The sequence below is a fragment of the Meriones unguiculatus genome, chromosome 19, assembly GCF_030254825.1.
Source record: "Meriones unguiculatus strain TT.TT164.6M chromosome 19, Bangor_MerUng_6.1, whole genome shotgun sequence".
NCBI lineage: Eukaryota > Metazoa > Chordata > Mammalia > Rodentia > Muridae > Meriones > Meriones unguiculatus.
In genome coordinates, this window is record NC_083366.1 from 4,523,284 (window position 1) to 4,550,448 (window position 27,165).

The 27,165-nt window shown below is 39.8% G+C and overlaps 1 protein-coding gene and 1 pseudogene across 1 annotated transcript in view; both read right to left on the reverse strand.

The window, feature by feature from the left end:
* Positions 1-27,165, reverse strand: part of Gpr158 (G protein-coupled receptor 158) — a 561,148-nt gene that overhangs the window by 79,914 nt on the left and 454,069 nt on the right. The window contains exon 6 of the mRNA XM_060373102.1: positions 5,771-5,880. Within this exon, the coding sequence (XP_060229085.1) occupies positions 5,771-5,880 (110 nt within the window). The remainder of the gene's footprint in view (positions 1-5,770; positions 5,881-27,165) is intronic.
* Positions 15,084-15,521, reverse strand: LOC110540985 (ATP synthase subunit d, mitochondrial-like; annotated as a pseudogene).

Here is a 27,165-nt window from a genome sequence, read left to right on the forward strand (position 1 = left end):
CTTGATGGTGTTCAATCAGAGGATTGACCTCGTGCACGAGCAAATTGATACCCTATGGCAAATAGCTCAACTTGGCTGTCAATGGAAGTATGCTGGACTTTGTGTCACTAGCATACAATATGAGAATTTTTCCCGTGCTACAAATCTGTCTAAACAATTGTCTAGCTATATTTTAGGTAATTGGACTGAAGAATTCGATACTATGATGGAGCAGCTGAGAGTGGCCATTGTTACGGCAAATTCTACCAGAGTGGATGCAGGACAAGCCACAGGATTACCATCATGGATTGCTGCAGCCAGGAATCATCTGAAGGAATGGGTGGGCATGGGAGCATTAGCATGCCTTCTGGTGTTGGTCTCCTTGGTTTGCCTGTGGTGTATATGCAAGATTAGAGTCTCACAACAGCGTAATGCAGCCATGATCATTCAGGCCTTTACAGCCATTGAAGCAGGACAGTCTCCCCAAGCATGGTTGGCTACCATAAAAAGCTAAAATGTTACGCTCAGGATGCAAGGCTAAGCACTGCACTCAGGGTCAGCCGCTTTTGACCCAGAGAAGAGCTTGTCTGATTGCATGCGGGTTGATGCCCCAGATCCCGCCTCTGAGAAAAAGGTATCAGACAGGTCTGATGCTCTTTGGGTGGATGACACCTAAATGAACATCAGTACAAAGTCCCAATTTATTTCTAATATCAGAGATCAGACCTCTACTCTTGCCTGATGCGTCTAAAACAAAAAGGGGGAACTGTAGAGAGCTGCGGAATGCTGCGCCTTAAAGATGGAGCTGGTTTCTGCCTTCCACCTTCCCAATGGTGAGTGCTCTCTGTCACAAACAACTCCATATTTGGCTAAGGCTGAGGATCTGGCTTGCTTCCGTGTATGTGGACCTATCTGCATAGCCCACGAGGCATGCTGGGGTTGGCTACCCAGAGGCTATTTTCAGGTGTGGGTGGGCTGGCTTTCTCCAGGGTCAGAAGATTGTTCAAGGTTCCTGAATAAACTGCATTGAGAAGAAAAACAACAACAACAACAAAAACAACAACAACAACAACAACAAAAAAAAAACCACAATCCTCTACAATAAAAGATCTTCTGGAGGTATCACCACTCCTGATCTCAAGCTGCGCTATAGAGCAACAATACTAAAAACTGCATGGTACTGGCGTAGAGACAGACTGGTGGATGAGTGGAATCCACTGGAAAAAAAGAAAGCATCTTCAACAAATTGTGCTGGTCTAACTGGATGTCTACATGTAGAAACATGCAAATACATCCATACTTATCATTCTGCACAAAACTAAAGTCCAAGTGGATCAAAGACCTCAATATAAAACCAGACACACTAAACCTGTTAGAAGAAAAAGTTGGAAGAGCCTAGAACTCATTGGCACAGGAGACAACTTCCTAAACAGAACACCAACAGCACAGGCTCTAATAGCATCAATCAATAAATGGGACCTTGTGAAACTGAAAAGCTTATGTAAAGCAAAAGACACTGTCATCAGAACAAAATGATTGCCTACAGATTGGGAAAGGATCTTCACCAACCCTTTATCTGACAGGGGAATAATATCCAGTTAATATAAAGAACTCAAGAAGTTAAATACAACAAATCAAGTAATCTAATTAAAAAAAATAGGGAACAGAGCTAAACAGAGAATTCTCTGTAGAGGAATATATAATGGCAGAGAAACAAAGAGATGCTCAACATCCTTACCCATCAGAGAGATGCAAATCAAAACAACCCTGAGATTTCTCCTTACACCCATCAGAATGGCTAATATCAAAAACTCAAGTGACAACACATGCTGAAAAGGTTGTGGAGAATTGGGTGGTTGTTATCAAAGAGCCGGCCTCCTAGTTCATGTCAGATACAGTCCCTGTTTCCCTTACTGGGGTACACAATTGGAGATTGAGCTGCCATTGACTACATCTGTGCACAGGTTCTAGGTTCTATCCATGAATGTACCTTGGTTGTAGTATTAGTCTCATAAAAGACCCCTGTGCCCAGATTTTTTGGTTCTGTTCCTCTCCTTGTGGAGCTCCTGTCCCCTCCAGGTCTTTCTATCTCCCCCTTCTTTCATAAGATTCCCTGCACTCTGCCCAAAGTTTGGTTATGAATCTCAGCATCTGCTTTGATACACTGCTATGTAGAGTCTTTCAGAGGCCTTCTGTGGTAGGCTCCTGTCCTGTTTCTTGTTTTCTCCTTCTTCCAATGTCCTTCTGCTTTGTTGTTTCTAAGTGATGATTGATCCTCTTATCCCAGGTCTCCCTTCTTGTTTAGTGTCTTTAGGTGTACAAATTTTAATGTTTATCTTATCTCATAGTGTAGTATCCACTTATAAGTGAGTATATATCATGTGTGTCATTCTGCTTCTGGGATACCTCATTAATTGTTGTCACATATGTAATATATATATATGTAATATATGCATATATATGAAAATGAGCATATATGTAATATATTCCTAAATATAGAAATACAGCTTGCTTAGTCTGTATAATATTACTAAGATATGTATAATTTTTACTTTAAAGAAGACAGTAACAGACATACTACCATGGAAGAGGAAAATTCATGGGCCCCAATTCTAGATAAATGACTCCAGGAAGAGCCTCCCAATTTCTTATCCAAAACTATTTAAAAAATAACCTCATGTTCAGATGTCAGTCGGTTGTTCTGGGGTACAGATTTTGGAAGAGAAAATAAAATCTTTTTTAAAATGAGCATACTGTTGACTTTTATACAGGCAGAACAGTAACCATGACTTCAGGTATATTGTCTTTCCATTTAACTAGCAAATCCTATTAACATCCCAACAATGTGTTCTCCCAAGAGCATAATGTTTCCTATAATAGAAACACAGTTTCTTAAAGCACCTTGTTCAAAAAATTTAGTCCTGTTAAAGTTTCCTGAAGAAAATAATGTATTTCTAGAGAGTCTTCATTAAGTTCCTGTTGCTATGATAAACTCATGGGTAAAGGCATATAATATAGGATAAACTTACTAAAATCTGTACACCTAAAGAAACTAATCAAAAGTGAGGACTCTGGCTAAAATGCTCAATCCCCATCTTGAAAGGCAAAGAGGATGGACATCAGAAGAAGAAAACAGGAAACAAGTTAGGAGCCTCCGACAGAGGGCCTCTGACAGGCTCTGTCCTGCAGACTATCAAAGCAGATGCTGAGACTTATGGCCAACCTTTGGAGAGAGTGCATGGAATCTCATGAAAGAAGTGGGAAACAGTAAGATCTGGAGAGGACAGGAGCTCCACAAGGAGAGCAACAGAACTAAAATTTTGAACACAGGGGTCTTTCCTGAGACTCATACTCTAACCAAGTACCATGCATGGAGATAACCTAGAACCCCTGCACACATGTAGCCTATGGCAGTTCAGTGTCCAAGTGGGTTCCATAGTAATGGGAACAGGGACTGTCTCTGACATGAACTAATTGGCTCTATTTGATCACCTCCCTCTGAGGGGGGTGCAGCCTTTCCAGGCCACAGAAGATGACAATGCAGCCACTCCTGATGAGACCTGATAGACTAGGATCAGAAGGAGAGGAAGACCTCCCCTATCAGCCGACTTGGGGAGGGGCATACTAGGAGAAGGGGGAAGGAAAGTGGGATAGGGAGGGGAGGAGGGAGGGTCCTATGGGGGGATACAAAGTGAATAAAGTATAATTAATAAAAATTAAAGAAAAAACATCTTGAGAAGAAAGGGTTTTATTTCATCTTATACTTCCAGGAAACAGTCCATCACTGAGGGAAGACCAGGAACTTAATCAGGTCAAGAACCCGGAGAAAGGAACTGAAACAGAAGCATGCTGCTTACTGGCATGCTCCTCATGGCTTGCTCTGCCTGCTTTCTTTTTTCTTTCTTTTCTTCTTTTTTTTTTTGAATTTTATTTTTTTCTTATCAGTTACATTTTATTAACTCTGTACTCCAGCCGTGTCCTGCTTCCTCATTCCCTCCCAATACCACCCTCCCTCCCTTATCTCCACCGTGCCCCTTTCCAAGTCTACTGATAGGGGGGGAACCTCCTCCCCATTCATCTGATCCTGTTTTATCAGGTATCTTCAGGACTGGATGCAAAGCCCTCCTCTGTGGCCTAACAGGACTGCTCCTCCCTTGGGGGGTGGGCAGGCCAAAGAGCCAGCCATTGAGTTCCTGTTAGAAATAGTCCTTGTTCCCCTCACTTTGGGAAAACAATTGGTTACTGAGCTACCACAGGCTACATCTGAGCGGAGGTTCTAGGTTATATCCATACATGGTCCTTGGTTGAATGTCAGTCTCAGAAAAGACCCTGTGCCCAGATATATTTGGTCCTTGTGGAGCTCCTATCCTTTCCCCATCAGACTAACTCCCCTTCTTTCTTATGATTCCCTGTACTCTGCCAAAGGTTTGGTCATGAGTCTTTGCTTTGAAAACACTGCTATTTAGAGTCTTTCAGATGTGCTCAGTAGACTCCTGTCATACGTTCAATGCACATCCCATCTGTCTTTCTAAATGAGGATTGATCATCTTACCCCATGTCCACTCTCTTGATTATCTTTTTTAAGTGTATAGATTTTATTATGTTTATCATATGTTATAGGTCTATATAAGTGAGTATATACTGTGTTTTTCTTTCTCCTTCTGGGATATTTCACTCAGAATGATCTTTTCTAGATCCCACCATTTGCCTGCAAATTTCATGATTTCCTCCTTTTTGATTGCTGAGTAGTATTCCGTTGTGTAAAAAATACCACAATTTTTGTACCCATTCCTCCGTTGATGGAAATCTGAGTGGTTTCCAGGTTCTGGCTATTACAAATAAAGCTGCTATAAACATGGTTGAGCAAGAACACCAACAGCACAGGCTCTAAGAGCAACGATCAATAAATGGGACCTCATGAAACTGAAAAGCTACTGCAAAGCAAAGGACACTATTATCAAAACAAAACGACTGCCTACAGATTGGGAAAGAATCTTCACCAACCCTTTATCTGACAGAGGACTCATATCCAGTATATACAAAGAACTAAAGAAGCTGAAAAGCAGCAAACCAAGTAATCCAATTAAAAAATGGGGAACAGAGCTAAACAGAGAATTCTCGACAGGGGAATATCGAATGGCAGAGAAACACTTAAAGAAATGATCAACCTCATTAGCCATCAGGGAAATGCAAATCAAAAAAACCCTGAGATTTCACCTTACACCCATCAGAATGGCCAAGATGAAAAACTCAAGTGACAACACATGCTGGAGAGGTTGTGGAGAAAGGGGAACCCTCCTCCACTGCTGGTGGGAATGTAAACTGGTACAACCACTCTGGAAATCTATCTGGTCCTTTCTAAGACAATTAGGACTAGTGCTTCCTCAAGACCCAGCTATACCACTGCTAGGTATATACCCAAAGTTTGCTCAAGTACACAAAAGGGATACTTGCTCTGCCTGCTTTCTTATATGATTCAGCACCACCTGCTTAGGGATTGCACTGTCCACAGTAGGCTGGGCCCTCCTACATCAACTGTTACTCAAGAAAATGCCTCCACAGATTTGCTTGTGAGCAAGTCTACTAGGCAAACTTGTTCAGTGGACATTCCTCTTCCCAGATCACTCCAGCTGTGGTTAAGTGGAGAAATAAACTAATCAGGATGTGTAAAACATACATATGTATACCATCTTAGTATTTATATCTTTAATAATCGCCAGCTCAGTTTACAATTTGTTGCTAAACCAAACAATTTGATCCTTCTATAGAAGACTGAAGGAAAGTATCATACCTGTGAAGCTTGAGAGTCACAGTTCCATAAACAGTGGCAAAACCAAGAAGTCGGACCCATCTTAGGAGAATACAATTGAATGTACTTGGCTCAAAGTACAGAATAACAACCTGTGGGATGAGACAGAAAGAGAGCATCAGTATCAACTGTCACAAAAGCCAGTACTTCATAACTAGGTGCTTGGTATGAATTGATTTTGACATAAGAATATGATCACTGAAATAGTTTCTTAAAATGCTCCCTTAATTCACTATTGAGACTGAAGAACCATCAGATCCCTCCATTGATTTCTGGTTTTTTTCAAAGTCAAACTTTTTTTATTTTTTAAATATTAGTTACAGTTTATTAACTTTGCATTCCAGCTGTAGCCTGATCCCTCATTCCCACCCAATCCCACCCTCCCTCCCTCATTTCCTCCCTTGCCCCTTTCAAAGTCCATTGATAGGGGATGTCTCCTCCCCTTCCATTTAACCTTAGCTTATCAGGTTTCTTCAAGACTGGCTGCAGTGTCCACCTCTGTGGCCTAGCAAGGCTGCTCCTCCCTCAGAGGCAGGGGAGGTCAAAGAGTCAGCGATTGAGTTCAAGTCAGAAATAATCCCTGTTCCCCTTATTAGGGTACCCACTGGGAGACTCAGCTACCATGGGCTACATCTGAGCAGGGGTTCTAGGATATATCCATACATGGTCCTTGGTTGGAGAAACAGTCTCAGAAAAGACCCTTGTGCCCAGATATATTTGGTCCTTGTGGAGTTTTGTCTTCTCCAGGTCATACTAACACCCCCTTCTTTCATAAGATTCCCTGCATTCTGCCAAAGGTTTGGTTATGAGTCTCAGCATCTGCTTTGATACACTGCTATGTAGAATCTTTCAGAGGCCCTTTGTGGTAGGCTCCTGTCCTGTTACTTGTCTTCTCCTACTCCAATGTCCATCTCATTTGTCTTTCTAAGTGAGGATTGATCATCTTACCCCGGGTCCTATTTCTTGTTTATTTTTTTTTTAGGTGTACAGATTTTAGTATGTTTTTCCTATATTATAGGTCTAGTACCCACTTATAAGTGAGTATATACCATGTGTGTCTTTCTGCTTCTGGGATATCTCACTCAGGATGATCTTTTCTAGATCCCACCATTTGCCTGCAAATTTCATGATTTCCTTGTTTTTAATTGCTGAGTAGTATTCCATTGTGTAGATGTACCACAGTTTCTGTCTCTATTCCTCAACTGAGGGACATTTGGGTTGTTTCCAGGTTCTGGCTATTACGAATAAAGCTGCTACAAACATGGCTGAACAAATATCCTTGCACACTTGAACATCTTTTGGATATATGCCTAGGAGTGGTATAACTAGATCTTGAGGAAGCGCTATTCCTAGTTGTCTGAGAAGGCACCAGATTGATTTCCAAAGTAGTTGTACAAGTTTACCTTCCCACCAGCAGTGGAGGAGGGTTTCCAGTTCTCCACAACCTTTCCAGCATGTGTTGTCACTTGAGTTTTTCATCTTGGCCATTCTGATGACTGTAGGGTGAAATCTCAAGGTCCTTTCGATTTGCATCTCTGTGATGGGTAAGGACATTGAGCATCTCTTTGTTTCTCTGCCATTCTATATTCCTCTGTTGAGAATCCTCTGTTTAGCTATGTACCTCATTTTTTAATTGGATTGCTTGATTTATTGCTTTTTAACTTCTTGAGTTCTTTATATAAACTGGATATCAGCCCTCTGTCAGATATAGGGTTGGTGAAGATCCTTTCCTAGTCAGTAGGCTGTCATTTTGTTCTGATGACAGTGTCTTTTGCTTTACAGAAGCTTTTCAGTTTCACGAAGTCCCATTTATTGATTCTTGCTCTTAGAGCCTGTGCTGTTGATGTTCTGTTCAGGAAGTTGTCTCCTGTACCAATGAGTTCTAGGCTCTTCCCCACTTTCAAGGAGTTCTGCTCCCTTGATTCTAAGTCTGTAGTATGCAAATTCTGTCTTTCTTTTTAGCACAACTTTGAAGACTGGTTCCCTCTGCCTTCCTCCACTACAACCTCCCCTGTCCTCGACTATGTTCACAGTAGCTTTATTTGTAACAGCCTTAATCTGGAAACAACCTAGATGTCCCTAACTGGAAGAATGGATACAGAAATTGTGGCACATTTACACAATGGAATATTACTCAGCTATTAAAAACAAGATAATCATGAAATTTACAGGCAAGTCGATAGAACTAAAAAAGATCATCCTGAGTGAAGATAACCCAGAAATAGAAAAACAGGAATAGTATACTTTCACATATAAGGCGATATTAACCTGTCATATAGGATAGCCATACTAAAATGTACAGAACTAAAGAAGCTAAACACTAAGGAGGACTCTAGGGAGGATGCTTTAATCTCATTCAAAATTGCAAACATGATAGACACCAGAAGCAGTGGAAGAAAGGAAATAGGATGGGAGCCTATTACATATGGTCCTCTGAAAGTCTCCACCCAACTGGGGATCAAAGCAGATGCTCATACACACAGCCAAACTTTGGGCAGTGCACAGGTAGTCTTACTGGAGAAGTGGGGTTTGAGTATAGAAGTACATGGAGGGGACAGGAGCCCAACAAAGAAACCAACAATGCTAAAAGTAATCCGAGCCTAGGGGTTTCTGCACAGACTGATGTACCAACCAAAGCCTATGCATGGACAAGACCTAGACCTCTGCTCAGATGTATCTTACTGACAGCTCAGTTGCCATCTCTGAGTAAGGGGAGCATAGATTGCCTCTGTCATGAACTTGGATGCCTGCTTTTTGATCACTGCTTCTGGTGCTGCAGCCATACCAGCCATGGAGGAAGAGGATCCAGGCAGTCCTGATAAGACTGAACAAGCTATGGTCAGATGACAAAGAAGAACTCCCTCTTTCAGAGGACTAGAGGAAGGGGATAGTGAAGAAGTAGGAGGGATGATGGGACTGGGAGGAGATGAGGGAGGGGGCTTCAATTGAATTATATAATGAATAAATTGTAAAAAATAAAAATAAAAAAAGAAATCGAGGGGGTGGGGGAAGAAAACAATTTAAAATCCCAATTAGGACTTACCAATCATTGTTATTTTAATTAACATATTCAATATTTATATACTCTAAAAGGAATTAAAAAGCCATAGCAGCAAATTAGATGTAGATTTGATCTTCAAAAAATTTAAAAATGTACAGGACAGATGTTAAATGTAAATGATAAAAATAACGGCATATTCATTTGAAATATTTCATAGGAGTTATCTAGACACTAAATTGAGCATGTTTTATATACTTAGGCTTGTTTAATCCTCATGACACTTTTTACTATAAGGAATTTTATAGAATTTAGCATATAGAATTCAAGCAATGTGTCCAGGGTCTCATAGCTGGAAGGTTTAGTGACAAGGTCTGAATGTGAAATCTCTATTCAGAGTTCATGTTTATGAGAACTATGCTGTCATCTCAAAAACTCTCTTTTAGCAGGAAGGGACTGATGAAATTAACCTGTGACCTAAAGTGTAAGGAGTTGGAGGAAGGGCAAATAATTTTAGTGGAACTGAATTTATATCAGCTGGGAAAGTGGGCATCTGAGTGAGGGCCTAAGGATGAACAGGTACAAGTGTGCAGGCTAAAGTCCAGCATGGAGGGAGGTAAGACAAGGTGTTCTGGAAAAGTCTGGAGTGTATGGCTACAGAGAGGAAGAACAAAGAAACCCATAGATGACACAGCTCTGAAACTGGAGTGGGATGGGGCAAGTGTGCTGGAAACTTCGAATAACACAATGAGGAATTCAGAATTATTCCATGAGCACCCCATGAAGATTCTTTCTGCTGGGCCTAAAATATTTCCTAAAGAACTCACCTAGCAACACATTGTCACAGGATTGGCTGGACTACAGAACCAGAAGAGAATGAAGGTAAGAAGACCATCTGGGATGGAGAACAAGCTGGAATGCTTTATCTTGTGCAGATTCCCTTATTTTCTTTGTTTAATTATTTGTCTTTCATTGTAGATCCCAAACAACTATGAGGATGCTCCTGCTCACACCCCATCCTGATGAGGCCTTCAGTGGCTCTAAGACTCTTAGGACAAAATTCAGGTTCTTTCAGATGGTTGGCAAGGGTCAGCATGACAGAATTCCACTCATATCTGCTGTGCCATCATGTTGGGAGCCCAGCCATGCTGCAGACCCTTACATGTGTGCCCTCTTTCAGGGGTTCCTTACACAGCCCCATGCCTCACTTATACCTGGACTCTTTTTCTGTCTACCCCTTTGGCCTTGGCCAAAACAGTCCCTCTTATATGAGGAAGAAGATTTCCTGTTAGGATCTCAAGGTCTCTACTTGTTCATCATCTCCTCCAGCTTTGTGGCAACCATGTTCATCTTGTCTACTTCTGTGACACTGAGACTGAATCCTGACATGCCAGAAAGGCCTCAGTCAGAGCATGTTGAATTAAATAAAGCAAATGAAACTATGAAGAGTGGTGGAGATCCACTTAATGTAATCAGTGTTGAGAGAAGTTATTTGTTAGAGTATAGTAAAGACTATCTAACTGAAGGAAAGACTAAGCATCTGATTATTCCTTGAAGCAAGAGAAAATGAATATTATGGGAATATAAGGAGTTTAGGCATAGGTGATTGAGAGCGGGATGGTTGTGTTTGGAATGAAGCAAAAAAAAAAAAGGAGAGGATGCATAAGGATGGAATAAATCATGAGACTTCAAACAAGACACTTTCTTGTCACATCCTTCATGACTCAGCTCAGGGTTGGCATCCATGACACTTCCTACTTCCCCATGCAATGTCAGAGCTCCATCTTATTTGAACATTATTTACTTTTGTTAAGTGCTAAGCTTCCTTCATTCACTTAACAGCTCTGTTTTGAAGTAATTATTTCTGCAACTCAGTTTTTTAACATCTTTTCCCTGCTGGCACATATTATATAGAACAATGTTTAGCTATCTCATTCAGAATCACTAGTAATTCCCTGGCAATGGCTGCTAGCAGATTAATCTATTATATATGATATATATTTTACATATATATCACATATAATGTATATATTATACATAAGTGATATTGAAAAAAGGAAGAAGTAATGGGGGATGGAATATACTTGTTCTTTAATAAGTTGGGAATAAATTGCTTATAAGATAATTCAGATTTAAATCTTACTAGTTGGTATATTATATAACAAGAAAAACAAATGCCAAATGGGTTTATATTGTTTTGTTGTCTTATAACAAATGGGTTTATAACAAATGTCTTATAATAAAATTTACATACTAATGTATAATTTAACAAAATGACTATGAAACACACAGCCTTTCCTCAACCATGAGTTAATAACATTCAATAACAGACCTCTGTAAAGAAAATTGATCCAATAAGCTGAAAGACTTATGAATGGTGATCCTACTGACACAAAACAAGCAGCTACTGTGTTCATGGAGTAAGAATGATAGCAATGGAACTGCCACACCTTCAACATTCCCTCCAAAATTCATTCTGAAATTATTGCCATTATAAAAGCACTGAGAGGTGGGACCTTCAGGAAAACATGAGGCTATGAGAGGCTTGTCCTCATGAATGGATTAAGGTCATACAGAAGCAGTGGGGTTGTTTCTGGAATGGGCTCTTAAGAAAAGGCCAAGTTAGGTCTGGTTTTTCTCTTTGTCTTGCGAGTGCCCCTTTATGATGGTCCTTGCTTAGCTCCTTTTGCAGGATTGGTTACATGATTCTTTCCACCACCTACCAGACTAAACTGGGTTTTGTGTTATTCTTATGCTATTTGTTCTCAGTGGATGCTGGTTCTACTCTCACTGGGTGCCTATGCTTCCCAGCATCCAAATCTTGGATCAGAATAAACTTCTTTTGTTTACAATTGGCCAGCCTGTGGTGCTCTAAAAGCAGAAAATACATTAGGACATGCCACATACTGATTTCTATGTTGGGCACATCACTCATGTTTTGGGTTTAGGTACACATTATCATCCTCATTCTAAGGGAAGAGGTACTACATTTCAATGATGGCAATAACTGATTTGCTCCATACTATCAAAATTATCACTTTTAGAATCTGAATTCATAGAAAGTTTCTTTATTAGAAGACTTGCTGAAGGCAGAATTCTAAAGTACCACTACATGTGAAAACTGTCTCCACTCATTTTCCAACACTAGAGGATGATGAGTACTGTAAAGATACATTGGATGTGGGGAGCACGATGGATATGTCCCACTCCACATATTAAGTAATCCAAGTACTGAAGAATATGTGTATCTTCTATATAAATGGGCATAGTGTAGAAATTATTGACCACTCATAGCCAAATTTTGGGCAGAGAGCAGGGAATCTTATGAAAGAGGGGGGAGACAGAAAGACCTGGAGGGGACAGGAGCTCCACAAGAAGAGCAACACAACCAAAATATCTGGGCACAGGGGTCTTTCCTGAGACTGATATTCCAACCAAGGACCATGCATGGAGATAACCTAGAACCCCTGCTCAGATGTAGCCCATGGTGGCTCAGTGTCCAAGTGGGTTCCCTAGTAATAGGAACAGGGACTGTCTCTGGCATGAACTCAGTGGCTGGCTTTTTTATCACCTCCCCCCTAAAGGGGGTGGGGAGCAGCCTTATCAGGCCACAGAGGAAGACAATGCAAATAGTCCCAAGGAGACCTGATAAGCTAGGGTCAGATGGAAAGGGAGGAGGACCTCCCATATCAGTGGACTGGGGGAGGGGCATGGGAGGAGATGAGAGGGTGGGATTGGGAGGGGATGAAGGAGGGAGTACAGCTGGGATACAAAGTGAATAAACTGTAATTAATAAAAAACAAAGGAAGAAAGAAAGAAAGGAAGGAAGGAAGAGAGAGAGAGAGAGAGAGAAGGAAGGAAGGAAGGAAGGAAGGAAGGAAGGAAGGAAGGAAGGAAGGAAGGAAATTCTTTTTTTTTTCGGTTCCACGTGGGAGGTTTATTAAGGGAAAAGGGGAGAGGGGAATAGAGACAGAAAAAGGAAGAGAGAGAGAGAGAGAGGAGAGGAGGAAAGAAATTCTTAACAATGTAAAGTAGCTTATCCTAGGTTGAAGGGGCTTGAGTAAGAAAAAAGAAGAGATACCCAGGGACAGAAGCAGAGGGTAAACCTACTGGGTCCTTCAACACTGGCCTGAGAAAGCTCACACAGTTTCCTTAGAGGTTTTTGCTTCCTTCACCATCTTCAAAAACAAACAAACAAAAAACAAAAAACTGAATGTGAAGGACTGACCCTCCTCTGTGAAGATGTCGGTTCTGAGCCGTGGGGATATTTTGCTAGATGCTTAGAAAACCTATCAGCTGTTCTTATTGATGGGACTGGATACTCTGGGCACTGATTTTTAAATTTTCATTCTTTCTAAAATTACTACATGGTGGAAAAAACCTCCTAAGCCTTCTCCTCATGTTCCAGTAAATTTGCACAAGTAATTATCCTGTTTCTTCAGTTATGACATTTTTGTATGTGTAATGCTAAAGATTGAACCCAAGACCTTGAGCATGCAAGGCTTCTCCACTGAGCTATCTTCTCAGCCCCTGGTGACCTGAGACTGGGTATCCCTGTGTAGCCCCAGTTGGCCTTGAACTTGTTTCATAGCTCAAGATGGTCTGAACTTGAGATCCTCCTGTCTCCTACCTCCTATGTGCTGAGATGACAAGATATACTAAGTTATGACTTTCAAGTGTATGGCTTGAAGTCTGTAGGGTTGCAATCCTCCTTAGATACTGAAAATAGCTAACTATGAAAAAAGAGAGCCAGAAAGAAAAAAAAAAGTATTCATTAAGCCTCTAAAAAATTCACAAAATAGAAGAATGCTCTTGGAAAGCTATTTATAAAGGCTAGTCACAATTTTAGAAGCAAAAACATGCTCCATGCTAGCTCAGAAAACAAAATGACTGATACTGCCTGGAGGTGCACAGGTCAGGAGCCAGCACAGTCAAACAGCCTTCCTGGGGCTCAGAGAGGTAAAGGTTCAATGCTTGTGTGTTAGGCTGATCCTTAGGGGATCTGAGCACCAGTGTTGGGACAGCAGCTCTGCTTTCCTAATTAGCACATCAGGAGTCAGTTGTTTTGGTTCAGTGAAACAGGTTGTGGATTAAATTACTTCTGTTGGTGAATGAAGCATTACATGCTTTAGAATTTCTGCTACCCTAGGTTGTGAGGACATTTTGGTTTATAAAAACATTACTGGTTAAGAGGAGGTATAATAATCGTCATAAATGTTAAATTAATTACTTAACATTTTGTTCAAACTCCAAAAAATAAAAGTGAAAGGTACTTCATACAGCTTTACATGTCAATGATGAATACTCATGTGAGAGGGAACAATACATGATCACATGACTTAGCCATGAGGTAGAGATTATTATTTTTAACTTGGCTCCTGTTACTCCAAAATTACAAAAAGGAATAAATTCTCTAAAACATAAAATACAGAAATAACTTTAAAATTATGAAACACTTGGGAGTCACTGTGTCAGCAAATACAATGCATCTGTTAAATCCTTCATAAATCTCCAATATCCCTGAAAATTCTCAAATTAAGAAGTACCATCTAAAAATAGGCTGTACTTTCAGTGGCGTCTAACCCTGAGATCTAGAGGTTTTTACTAAACAAGATAAACATCTTCACACTCCTTGGTCACAGCCAACTCCACTGAAGTGTTTCTATACCAGCCAGGTGGGAGCCATGTGCTGGAGTGAAGGGTATAAAAACAGCCTTCCTTTCTGGGTTCAGCTTCCCCATTTCCCCACAGGAAAAGGCTCTTCATGGAAACAATTCAACTTATCAAGCAGAACAAACATATGAACAAATGACCACTTTGTGTTGTGCTTTCACAGCCTGACATTCTAGGTTCAAAAGAAAAGTTTTGGTCAAAACTAAGTTACAGTGCACAGTTTATGATTGACATTCACATCAGCCTTCCCAATCATGGTCTTATATAGTGGGTAAGTACAGAAAAGCTCGCTAGAGTTACGCTTAGTGTAAAAAAAAAAAAAAAGCCAGCAAGCAATACACGTGAATTAGCCAACATGTTAGTAGATTCACTTACAATTTATGTACAAGTGTGTATCTACACATATATACCTATGTATGGAAATGAGAGTATTTCTGACTATTACCTTAAATGCAACACCCTTATTTTATTTCAGAAAACAAGACAAAATGCATAAATGGTACACAGAAAATTTATTTTATTATTTATTCCTCTTAAGAAGTTAGCCCAAAGATTATGAATTTATTTTTTTCACTATGTAAATGTTTTCTTTCAATGTGGGCTGCAACTCCCTCCTGGCCTGCTTCACAGGTTCTCAGTGGGCTGGTGGGGCCAGTGTGGGTACTTCTTGCCTAGCTTGGTTTCTGGGAAGACTTCATTCAAGTCATCAGTGGTCATCTGATCAAAGGGAATTATGGTCTTCATTTTCTCCAGCTGCTTCTCATATTCCTGGATCCTGAACCAGGATCCAGACATGAACTCAGCACAGTTCTTCACATCTTCCTTTTTGTCATTGTTCACTAGGGCTATCTTAGCACAGTAATCTTTAGGGCATTATACTTCTTTTCAGAATCATCTACCAAGCTGGCCTTGGCCAAACTGGCTTGTAGTAAGCCCAGTCAATTGCTGGTCGTTTCTCAGGAAGATTAGCTAACCTGGGGTGGAGGGTCTCATTCCAGGACTTTAGGAACTTGTCTTTTGGCTTCAGGGTATGATCTCCCTAAAAGCTACCCAATCAATGGTTTTTTAGAATAAATTTATGCTCAGCCATCTTGGGATCCTTTACCAACCCTGGTGGCCTACTGTCATCAGCAGCAAAAAATAGAAGTGTGTTGACAGAAGCTCTGCCTTCAGCCTGATTATATATTTCTTAATTATCAAGAACAAGTTTGAGGCTGAGTTCCAGAAGAGCCATGGCTACACAGAAACACAGTTTGTTTGTCTCAAAACAAACAAACAAACAAACAAACAAAAGAGCCATTTCTCAAAAGCCAGCTCTACCTGAAATCCCAGAGAGTGGCAGCTAGCAGGGACCACCAGGTGAGACACAGTCCCCAGCTCCTTGCTTGGCAAGTTCCTCTGGTCAAACCCAGCAACAGTAAGGTCTGTCCATGCCTCTGAGCAATATTTCCCATGCCCCAACCTGACTTGCAACCCCCGAGGCCAGAAACCTGCAGAATTACTAGAGACCATTCACCATCAGATATCAATAGAGGACTGAAGCCATCAGGGCTTACCAGCTCTACATGAAATCCCAGATGCCTTCTGCCATCAGGGACTATCAGGCAATGCCAATAACAGATGGCTAAAGACCAGTGTAAAAAACACTCAACAAAGCCCAGGGCAATATGGCCCTGGCAGAACCCAGCTATCCTACTGCAGCAAGCTTAAGAGAAAGAAAACAACCTTAACTCTAATCTTATGAGGTGATAGAGACCTTTAAAGAGGAAATAAATAAATATCTCAAACAAATACAGGAAAATACAATCAAACAGGTGAAGGAAATGAATAAAACTGTTCAAGACCTGAAAATGGAAATTGAAGAAATGACAAACTGAGGTAAGGAGAAGGAAAAAGAACAGGATCTACAAATACAAGCATCCCCAAGAGATGGAAGAGAGAATCTCAGGCTTAGAAGATACAATAGAAGACATTGATACATCAGTCAAATAAAATACTAAATCTAAAAAGTTTCTAACACAAAACAGAAAATTTAGGACACCATGAAAAGACAAAACCCAAGAATAATAGGAATAGAATAAGGAGAAGATTCTTATCTCAAAGGCCTAGAAAATATCTTCAACAAAATCATAGAAGAAAATTTCCCTAACCTAAAGAAATGTATGTCTATAAATGTACAAGAAGCTTACAAAACTCCAGATAGATTGGGCCAAAAAGCAAATCCTCCCACCATATAATAATAGAAAACACTAAATGTAAAGAACAAAGAAAGAATATTAAAAGCTGTAAGGGATAAAGGCCAAGTAACATATAAAGGCAAACCTATTAGAATAACTCCAGACTTCTCAACAGAGACTTTAAAAGCCAGAAGGGCCTGGGCAGATATTATGCAGACCTTAAAAGACCTCAGATGCTAAGCCAAGACTACTATCTATATCCAGCAACACTTTCAATCACCGTATATGGAGAAAAACAAGATATTTGTAAACAAAATTAAACAATGTCTTTCCACTTAGAAAGAAAACTCCAACCTAAGGAGGGTAACTATACCCAAGAGAACACAGGAAATAATTTCACACAAGCAAAACCAAAAGAAAGGCATCAAACACACACACACACACACACACACACACACACACACTGCCACAGCCAAAGTCAAAATTACAGGAATCAACAATCATTGGTAATTAATATCTCTCAACATCAGTGGACTCAATTCCCTAACAAAAAGACAGAAGCTAACATAGTAGATGCAAAAAGCAGGATCCATCATTCTGTTGCATACAAGAAAAACAACTCAGCAAAAAAGTAAATATTACCTCAGAGTAAAGGGTTAGGAAAAGGTTTTCCAAGCAATTGAAGTAAAGAAGCCAGCTGCAGTAGCCATTCTAATATCTAATAAAATAGACTTTCAACCAAAATTAATCAAAGGAGATGGAAAAAGCACTTCATGTTCATCAAAGGGAAAATCCATGAAGATGACATCTCAGTTCTGAACATATATGCCACAAATGCAAGGGCAACCACATTCATAAAAAAAAAAATACTGAAGCTCTAATCACACCTTGAACCTTATACATTAATAGGGAGAAACTTCAGCACCACACTTTCACCAATGGACAGGTCAATGAAACAGAAACTAAACCAAGGAATAATGATGCTAACTGATGTTATAAATCAAATGGACCTAACAGATATCGACAGAACATTTCACCCAAACACAAAAGAATATACCTTCTCATTACCACATGAAACCTTTCCTAAAAGTGACCATACACTTGGTCACAAAGCAAGCCTCAAAAGATACAAGAAGATTTTACAGACCTGGAAAGAGCAATCCTCAACTTCATATGGAAAAATAAAAAACCCAGGATAGCTAAAACAATTCTGTACAATAAAAACTTACAGAGGTATCACCATCCCTGATTTCAAGTTGTACTACAAAGCAATAGTAATAGAAACTGAATGGTATTGGAATAAAAACAGACAGGTTGATCAATGGAGTTAAATAGAAGACCCAGAAATAAACCCGCACACCTACAGACATGGTTTTTTGACAAAGAAGCCAAAGCCACACAATGGAAAATAGAAAGCATCTTCAACAAATGGTTCTGGTTTAGCTGGATGTCTGCATGTAAAAGAATGAAAATAGATCCATATTTATCAGCCTGCACAAAACTTAGGTCCAAGCAGATCGAAGACCTCAGCATAAAACTGGATACACTAAATCTAACAGAAGAAAACATGGGGAAGAGCCTTGAACACATTGACATAGGAGACAACTTCCGGGACAGAACACCAACAGCTCGGGATCTAATATCAATGCTTCAATAAGGCAAAGGACACTGTCAACACACACACACACACACACACACACACACACACACAAAGACAATGGAAGCTTACAAATTGGAAAAGATCTTCATTAATCCTTGTTGGAAGAAGGTTCAAATATGTTTTCAAGACACTGAAATGTGCCTTGAGATCTGGTTACTGTCCTGCCATGAGCATTGTTATGAATGACAAATTATCTCCTGTAACCATGTGATGATAAGGAATGTTCCTCAATTATCCCTGATTGGCTAAATAAAGATGCTGAAGCTTATGACTGGGTGGTGAAGAGATAGGCATGTTTTAGGTTCCCAGGCTGGGGTTTAAGAGAGGAGGAGAGGAGAAGGCAAAAGAGGTTGCAGGAGAAAGGAAGCTAGAGTGACAGGAGTTGCAAAGAAGACAACATGGTGATGAGCACCTGCCTGTAAGAACAGACTGATGGACCTAAAGTTGCCCAAGAGTCACCAGATTGGCAAGTGGATTGGCTTTTATGTGGGTTTTAAAGGTACTAGGATTAAAATAACTAAGAATCTGCCAAGCATAGTGCTTACAGCTTAATATAAACAATGGTTTCTCTGTGTTAGTCATTGGGGAATTAGCTGGTTAAAGAAAACTGCTTAGTCCTGATTCAACTTTATGTACTGGGGTAGTTTAATAGTGAAGGGGCTTGCTCACCTTTTCTGAGGAAAAGGGGAGGGAGGAAAGGCTCAACACTCTGAGAGGGTAAAACTGGGAGGAGAGGAGGGAGGGGAATGGGCTATAACAGGAATGTGAAGTAAATAAATAAGTAAATAAATAAATAAATAAATAAGACAAAAATAAAATATTCATAAAAACCTACAACTCCATTTTGCTTTCTAGATTTCCTTTGGATGATAACTACTTATAAATGAGTATATACCATATGTGTCTTTCTGCTTCTGAGTTACCTCACACAGAATGATCTTTTTTAGTTTCATCTATTTGCCTGAAAATTTCATGATTTCCTTGTTTTAATTGCTGAGTAGTATTCCATTGTGTAAATGTACCATACTTTCTATATCTATATATATATCTATTCTTCCATTGAGGGATGTCTAGGTTGTTTCCAGATTCTGGAATATTACAAGTAATAGCCATGAACATAGTTGAGCAAATGTCCTTATTGAATGGTGAAGCATCTTTTGGGTATATGCCTAGGAGTGGTATAGCAGGATCTTGAGGTAGCACTATTTCTAATTTTCTGAGAAAATGCCAGATTGATTTCCAAGGTGGTTGTACAAGTTTATATTCCCACCAACAATGGATGAGGGCTCCCCTTTCTGTACATCCTCTCCAACATGTATCATCCATCCCTTGAGTTTTTGATCTTAGCCATTCTAATGGGTGTGAGGTGAAATCTCAGGGTCATTTAGATTTGCATTCCCTGAATGACTAAGGATGTTGAGCATTTCTTTAAGTGTTTCTCTGCCATTCAATATTCCTCTGCTGAGAACTCTCTGTTTAACTCTGTACCCCATTTTTTAATTGGATTACTTGGTTCGTTGGTGTTTAACTTCTTCAGTTCTTTATATATTCCGGGTATTAGTGTTCTGTCAGATGAAGAGTCGGTGAAGATCTTTTCCCAGTCTGTAGGCTGTCATTTTGTTCTTATGACAATGTCCTTTGATTTATAGGATAGACATCAGAAGTAAGAGAAGACAAGTAACAGGACAGGAGCCTTCCACAAAGGGCCTCTGAAAGATTCTACCTACGACAGTATTGAAGGTGATACTAAGACTCATAACTTTGGGCAGAGTGCCAGAAACCTTATGGAAGAAGAGGAAATAGAAAGACCTGGATGGGACAGGAACTCCACAAGGAGAACAACAGAGCCAAAAAACCTGGGCCCAGGGGGCCTGCAGATACAAATATTCTGACCAAGGACCTTGCAGGGAAAGGACCTAGACCCCCTCTTCAGAGGAAGCCCATAGGTTGCTTAGTTTCCAAGTGAATTCCCTAGTAAGAGGTACAGGGGCTGTCTCTGACATGAACTCAGTGGCTGGCTGTTTGATCACTTCCCCCTGGGGAGTGCAGCCTTGCCAGGCCACAGAGGAAGATGATGCAGCCAAGATCATGCAGCTGATGACACCTGATAGGTTAGGGTCAGATAGATATCAGGAGTCTAGGGAAAGGGCACGGGGGAGAAGAAGAAGGGTGGGTGGGATTGGGAGGAGATGAATGGGGGCCTGCAGTAGGGATAAAAAGTGAATAAATTGTAATAAATAAATAAACAAAAAAGAAACACTACTTTGTAACAATATATATTCTCAAAAATTCTATGTGTGAATATACGTCAATGCATACAAGGTTATAGTGTTGACAGTGATACACTGGTCATATTATGTTATACCTTCATACATTAGTAGTGTACATATGATCAGAGAAAAATTGATCTAAGACAACTAGCCACTATTGGTTGTCAGTGCTCAATACAGTACATAATGTATTTATATCATGATACTGTTGAACAAATGTAAAATCTCAAGCATTAGGAATAAAATTATCTTGTTAGGCCCCACATATTAAGGATGAAATAGATAAATAATTTTTAAAATACTTTATTAATTACACTTTATTCACTTTGTATCCCCCCTGTAGTTAATCCCCCCTTTATTAATTACACTTTATTCACTTTGTATCCCCTCCCGTCCCAATCCCTACCTTTCTCCACCCTCTGCATGCATGCCCCTCCCCAAGTCAACTGATAGGGGAGGTCTTCTTTTCATTCCTTATGATCCTACTCAAGTATGTCTCATCAGGAGTGGCTGCATTGTCTTCTTCTGTGGCCTGGTAATGCTGCTTCCCCCTCAGGGGGAGGTAATTAAAGAGCAGGCCAATCAGTTCATGTCAGAGACAGTCCCTGTTCCTATTACTATGGAACCCATTTGGATACTGAACTGCCATGGGCTACATCTGTGCAGGGGTCTTAGGTTATCTCCATGCATAGTCCTTGATTGGAGTATCAGTCTCAGGAAAGACCCCTGTGCTCAGATTTTTTGGTTCTGTTGCTCTCCTTGTGGAGTTCGTGTCCTCTCCAGATCCTACTGTTTCCCACATCTTTGATAAGATTCCCTGCACTCTGCCCAAAGGTTGCCCATAAGTCTCAGCATCTGCATTGATAGTCTGCAGGGCAGCATCTTTCAGAGGTCCTCTGTGTCAGGCTCCTGACCTGTTCCCTCTTTTCTCCTTCTTCTGATGTCCATCTTCTTTGCCTTTCTGGATAGGAATTGAGCATTTTAACAAGAGTCCTCCCTCTTGATTAGTTTCTTTAGATGTACAGATTTTAGTAGATTTATCCTATATTATATGTCTATATGAGTGAGTATATACTGTGTGCGTCTTTCTGCTTCTGGAATAGCTCACTCAGGATGATCTTTTCCAGATCCCACCATTTACCTGCAAATTTCATGATTTCCTTGTTTTTTTTTTTTATTGTTGAGTAATATTCCATTGTGTAGATATACCACAATTTGTGCATCCATTCCTCCACTGAGGGGCATCTGGGCCATTTCCAGCTTCTGGCTATTACAAATAAGGCTGCTACAAACATGGTTGAGCAAATGTCCTTATTGTGTACTTGAGACTCTTTTGGGTATATGCCTAGGAGAGGTATAGCTGGATCTTGAGAAAGCACTATTCCTAGTTGTCTGAGAAAGTGCCAGATTGCTTTCCAGAGTGGTTGTACACGTTTACATTCCCACAATATATAATTTTTGAGTCCTTAAAAGGGACAGAAATATAGTCAGTATGATAGGACAGTTCCTGACAATGGGTTTGCCTTGATTGAGGCTCCTTTTTTGTGACTGTGCTGCCTGTGCACTGTGCAACCAATATGGATGCTTTAAGTGCCTGCCAATAGGAATCTGCCAAAGAAAAACAGAGTAGGAGGAGGAAAGGGTGCATTCTGGGAAACAAACAAACAAACAAACAAAAAACAACCAATGCCCTTGCATATGCCCTATATCTCTGCCATAAAAGGGCTATGAACAATATTTTGGGGACATTTTGTCCCTGAGAATCACCTGGAAAGATCTCATTAAATGTAAGTTGGGCTCCAGCAGATGTGGGACAAGGCTAAAACTAGCTTTGTTGCTTGCTTATTTTAGCTAATGTATTTATCCCATCTTTCCATTTAATCCTTGCACTAATAGAAACATAATTTTAAACTTTTAAATTCTATCTTAAAATAATTCAAAATGTGGCTTATTTGTGAGCCAAAATACTTGTTGGGCAGGTAAAAATATCTCTCTTGGGAAATGTGCAGTTCAGGAACAAATGAGCCCTGAACACAATCAGAGCCTTACTGGTTTAGTTTCTTTTGTCTTTATCATAGATAGAAACAGCACAAGTATGCTGACTACTGCATTGCTGGAAGAGAATTACAAACCTGGAGAGCATGCACTGGTCCAGAATACAAAACAGCTATAACACATCTCTAAGAGAGTTGTTTGGATTGCTGTCACAATGATATGCCTGTTTTATCATTAAATAAAAATACAATACACAGAAATAATATATACAACAAAGTAACTACCACAATGAATCAGAATAGGTTTAACAAAACAAGAAATATTTTTTATCTTTTTTTAAATAAATTTTATTTTTTATATTAATCACAGGTTATTTACTTTGTATCTTAGCCAAGGCCCCTCTCTTATTCCCTCCCAATACCATCCTCCCTCCCTCATCTCCTCCCTGTCCCTTTCCAAGTCCACTGAAGAGGAGGTCCTCCTCCCCTTCCATCTGACCCTAGCTTATCAGGTATCTTCAGGACTGGCTGCAATGTCCTCCTTTGTGGCCTAGCAAGGCTGCTCCTCCTTCTGGGGTGGGGGGGGGAGGTCAAAGAACCAGCCATTGAGTTCATGTCAGAAACAGTTCCTGTTCCCCTTACTTGGGTACCCACTTGGAGCTAACATGGGCTACATCTGAGCAGGGGTTCTAGGTTACATGGATCTTGGTTGGAGAAACAGTCTCATAAAAGACCCCTGTGCCCTGATATATTTGGTCCTTGTGGAGCTTTTGTCTTCTCCAAGTCATACTAACTCCCCCTTCTTTCATAGGATTCCCTGCATTCTGCCAAAGGTTTGGTTATGAGTCTCAGCATCTGCTTTGAAACACTGCTAGGTAGAGTCACTTCTAGGCATATATCCAAAAGATACTCAAGTAGACAACAAGGACATCTGCTCAACCATGTTTGTAGCAGCTTTATTCATAATAGACAGAACCTGGAAACAATCCAGATGTCCATCAATGGAAGAATGGACATAGAAATTGTGGTGCTTTTACACAATGGAACACTACTCAGCAATTAAAAACAAGAAAATCATGAAATTTGCAGACAAACGGTGGGACCTAGAAAAGATCGTCCTGAATGAGGTATCCCAGGAGCAGAAAGACACACATGGTATATACTCCCTTATAAGTGGGTACTAGACCTATAAGATAGGATAAACATACTAAAATCTGTACACCTAAAGAAAATAAACAAGAAAAAGGACCAGGGTAAGATGATCAATCCTTAGAAAGACAAATGGGATGGATATTGGAAGTAGGAGAAAACAAGTAACAGGACAGGAAATATTTTTAAGTTCACTTGCAGAGCTATTCTAATATACAAGTTAGAAGGGGGGAGCTGCTGTGGACTGTGTGAATAAAACAAAGAACTCCAGTAACTAATGCTAGTCTAGGCTCCATGACTAGTTAGGCATGATGCAGGACAAAGCCCCTATGCTTACCTGGACTTGATTTCCTCAGCAGCTTAATGAAGATGCAGTGTTATGGAAACCCTTAATAACTTTATAGGAGTTAAGGGGAGTTACAGTTATAAAGCTGGGGACTGACCGTTTTATAACTAAGATACAAGAATCATTCTTGGTATGTGCCACATTCTAATTAGTAATGGTGTCCTGTACATGGCACGTGTCTTCAAACATAGAAGACACTGAATCCTTCAGAGTACAGTGAGTAGGTAAAGGGAAAGAAACAGACAAGGCAAACAGACCAGTAAAGGAAGTTTTGATTTCATTGTATGTTATGTAAAAATGCTTATGTTTTAATCCAAACTGTGGGATTTCAGTTGGGCTATAGTTTGTCCACACCTGTCAATTGTTACATGCTGGGTATAATAATCTTTGCCAGCTGATACCAGTCTTCCACATGCCTTATGGGGAGGGGAGTGGTCTAGGACTCTGAGAATATAAATAGGAGGACAAGAAAGAGACTGTGTGTTGTTCGGTGGAGTATGGTGTGGAGTTTGGTGTTGGTGTGTGGCATGGAGCAGTTGGGAGAGATGGAGAGACCATAGACATGTATGGTGGTTTGGATCACACAGAGGAAGAGAAAGGCTTTAGGGCACAGTGTTATGGAGGAAACTGCTAGCCTTGTCTGCAGTTGATGGAATTTGGTATAGAGCCCTAAAAGAACACCTGGACCCTAAGTAGCAGGGAGGAGTAAAGGGATCTGGGCCCCATCTCCACACTAACCTTCTCTCTCTCCTACTTAAGGCTGGGGGTTTGGTTGAAAGGAGGTAGAGGCCTAAAAACCCCAAATAAATTAGAGTTTTAAGCGAGAGTGTCACCAATAGCTTTTCACTACACAGATCTTGCTTCACTAAAGCAGAAGAGCAATCAATACGATGGACAAAGGCAGTCGACCAAGGCACATCTGCTAATTGTATGTATATGAGCACTCACTACAAACTGATCAGCCTGAACAACACTCACTTTTTTATTACTTGAAATTTATTTATTAATGAACATATTTATCTAACAACTTTAATTTCTTTTTAATTTCTCTTTTATTTATTACAATTTATTCACTTTGAATCTCAGCTGTAGTCCCCTTTCCCATCCCCTCTGCCATAGGTCCCTGCCAAGATGTGCTGCTTGATCACAGATCCAAAAGCTCCAGAGCCAACCAACCATGGATTGAAGTTGTCTGAATTATCAGATCAAATAAACTTTTCATGTCTGTAATTTGATTGTTTCAAGTGTAATAATATATAATATATATAATATTATTTATATATAATATATAATATATTATATATTATATTATCATATGATATATATTATATTATTTTATATATAATATATATTATTATTATTGTAGCAGCTTTAAAGATCCAAGGGAGCTTTTAAGTTCCCCGGGGTTAGGGGATATAGGTGCTGCTTCATAAAACAGAAGGAAGTCCTGTGGATTGTGCAGAGTCAGGGCTCAGAAAGCCTGGGAAGGGTGAGGAGAAAGCCAGAACTACAAAACTTCAGCAAGAGTTCTATTTATATATTATTTATTATAATTTATATTATATTATATTATATTATATTATATTATATTTAATATATAATAATATAGTAATGGGAAGGCAACTGATACGAAGGTTGTTCTCCTCACTTTACTTGTTGGAAAGCAGAAAAGATTTATTTCCACAAGGTCACACAACTAGTAGATAGCAGAGCTGCGTCTCAGCCTAACTGACTTAGCAAAGTTTCAGTTTACTTAACTACATCCAGTTACAGAGGAAGAAGAGAAGACAGAATAGAGTTGTTCTCAGTAGAGGCTGGGTGTTTTAGAAGGTCTGATGCCTTAGAAGCAGGACAAAAGTTGTTCAAAGCAGTGAAAACAGGAGTTGAAAATCATAACATTATTCATATGGAAATTATATTTTCAGGAAAATCAAATGAATAATATAACTAAAAATGAAGAATGCAGTTAATAAATGGGTGAAAGATTGTTAAAAAAAACTGAAATAATTCATGGAAAGAAACTGAATTGATTAATATTCCAGATGCTGGGTAAGAGAGATGTGCTCACAATTGTGGAAAAACTGAGAATCCAAGAACCATTTCAGTGCTATTCAGTTCTGAATCGAGAGCCATCTATGGTATTTTTGCTTGGTTGCTTACTTTTTGTATGTACGTGTATATGGCTGCATGAGTTTGTGTGTACTGTGTATATGCATGGTGCTGGCATAGAAACAGATTGGTGGATCAATGGAACCGAATAGAAGACCCAGAAATAAACCCACACACTTATGGACACCTGATTTTTGACAAAGATGCCAAAATCATACAGTGGAAAAAAGATAGCATCTTTAACAAATGGTGCTGGTCCAACTGGATGGCTACATGTAGAAAAATGCAAATTGATCCATACTGATCACCCTGCAGAAAACTGAAGTCCAAGTGGATCAAAGACCTCAACATAAAACCAGATACATTAAATTGGTTAGGATAAAAAGTGGGTGTAGTCATCAGGTTGTGTGCTTGGTTGCTTTTTGTTTTACTGAAGTGAGGTTATTGAGGCCAGATACAAAATTAACTCAAAAAAATCAGTAGCCCTCCTGTATACAAAAGACAAAAGGGCTGAGAAAGAAATTAGGGAAACAACACCCTCCACAATAGCCACAAATGACATAAGGTACCTCGGAGTAACCCTAACCAAGGAAGTCAAAGACTTGTATGAAAAAAATTTCAAATCTCTGAAGAAAGAATTAGAAGAAGATATGAGAAGATGGAAAGATCTCCCATGCTCATGGCTTGGCAAGATTAACATAGTAAAAATGGCCATCTTACCAAAAGCAATCTACAGATTCAATGCAATGCCCATCAAATTACCAACACAATTCTTTACAGACCTGGAAAGAAAAATTCTCAACTTCATATGGAATAACAAGAAACCCAGAATTGCTAAAACAATCCTCTACAATAAAAGATCTTCTGGAGGTATCTCCATCCCTGATCTTAAGCTGTACTATAGAGCACCAGTTTTAAAAACTGCATGGTACTGGCATATAAACAGAATGGTGGATCAATGGAACCGAACAGAGGACCCAGAAATAAACCCACACACTTAC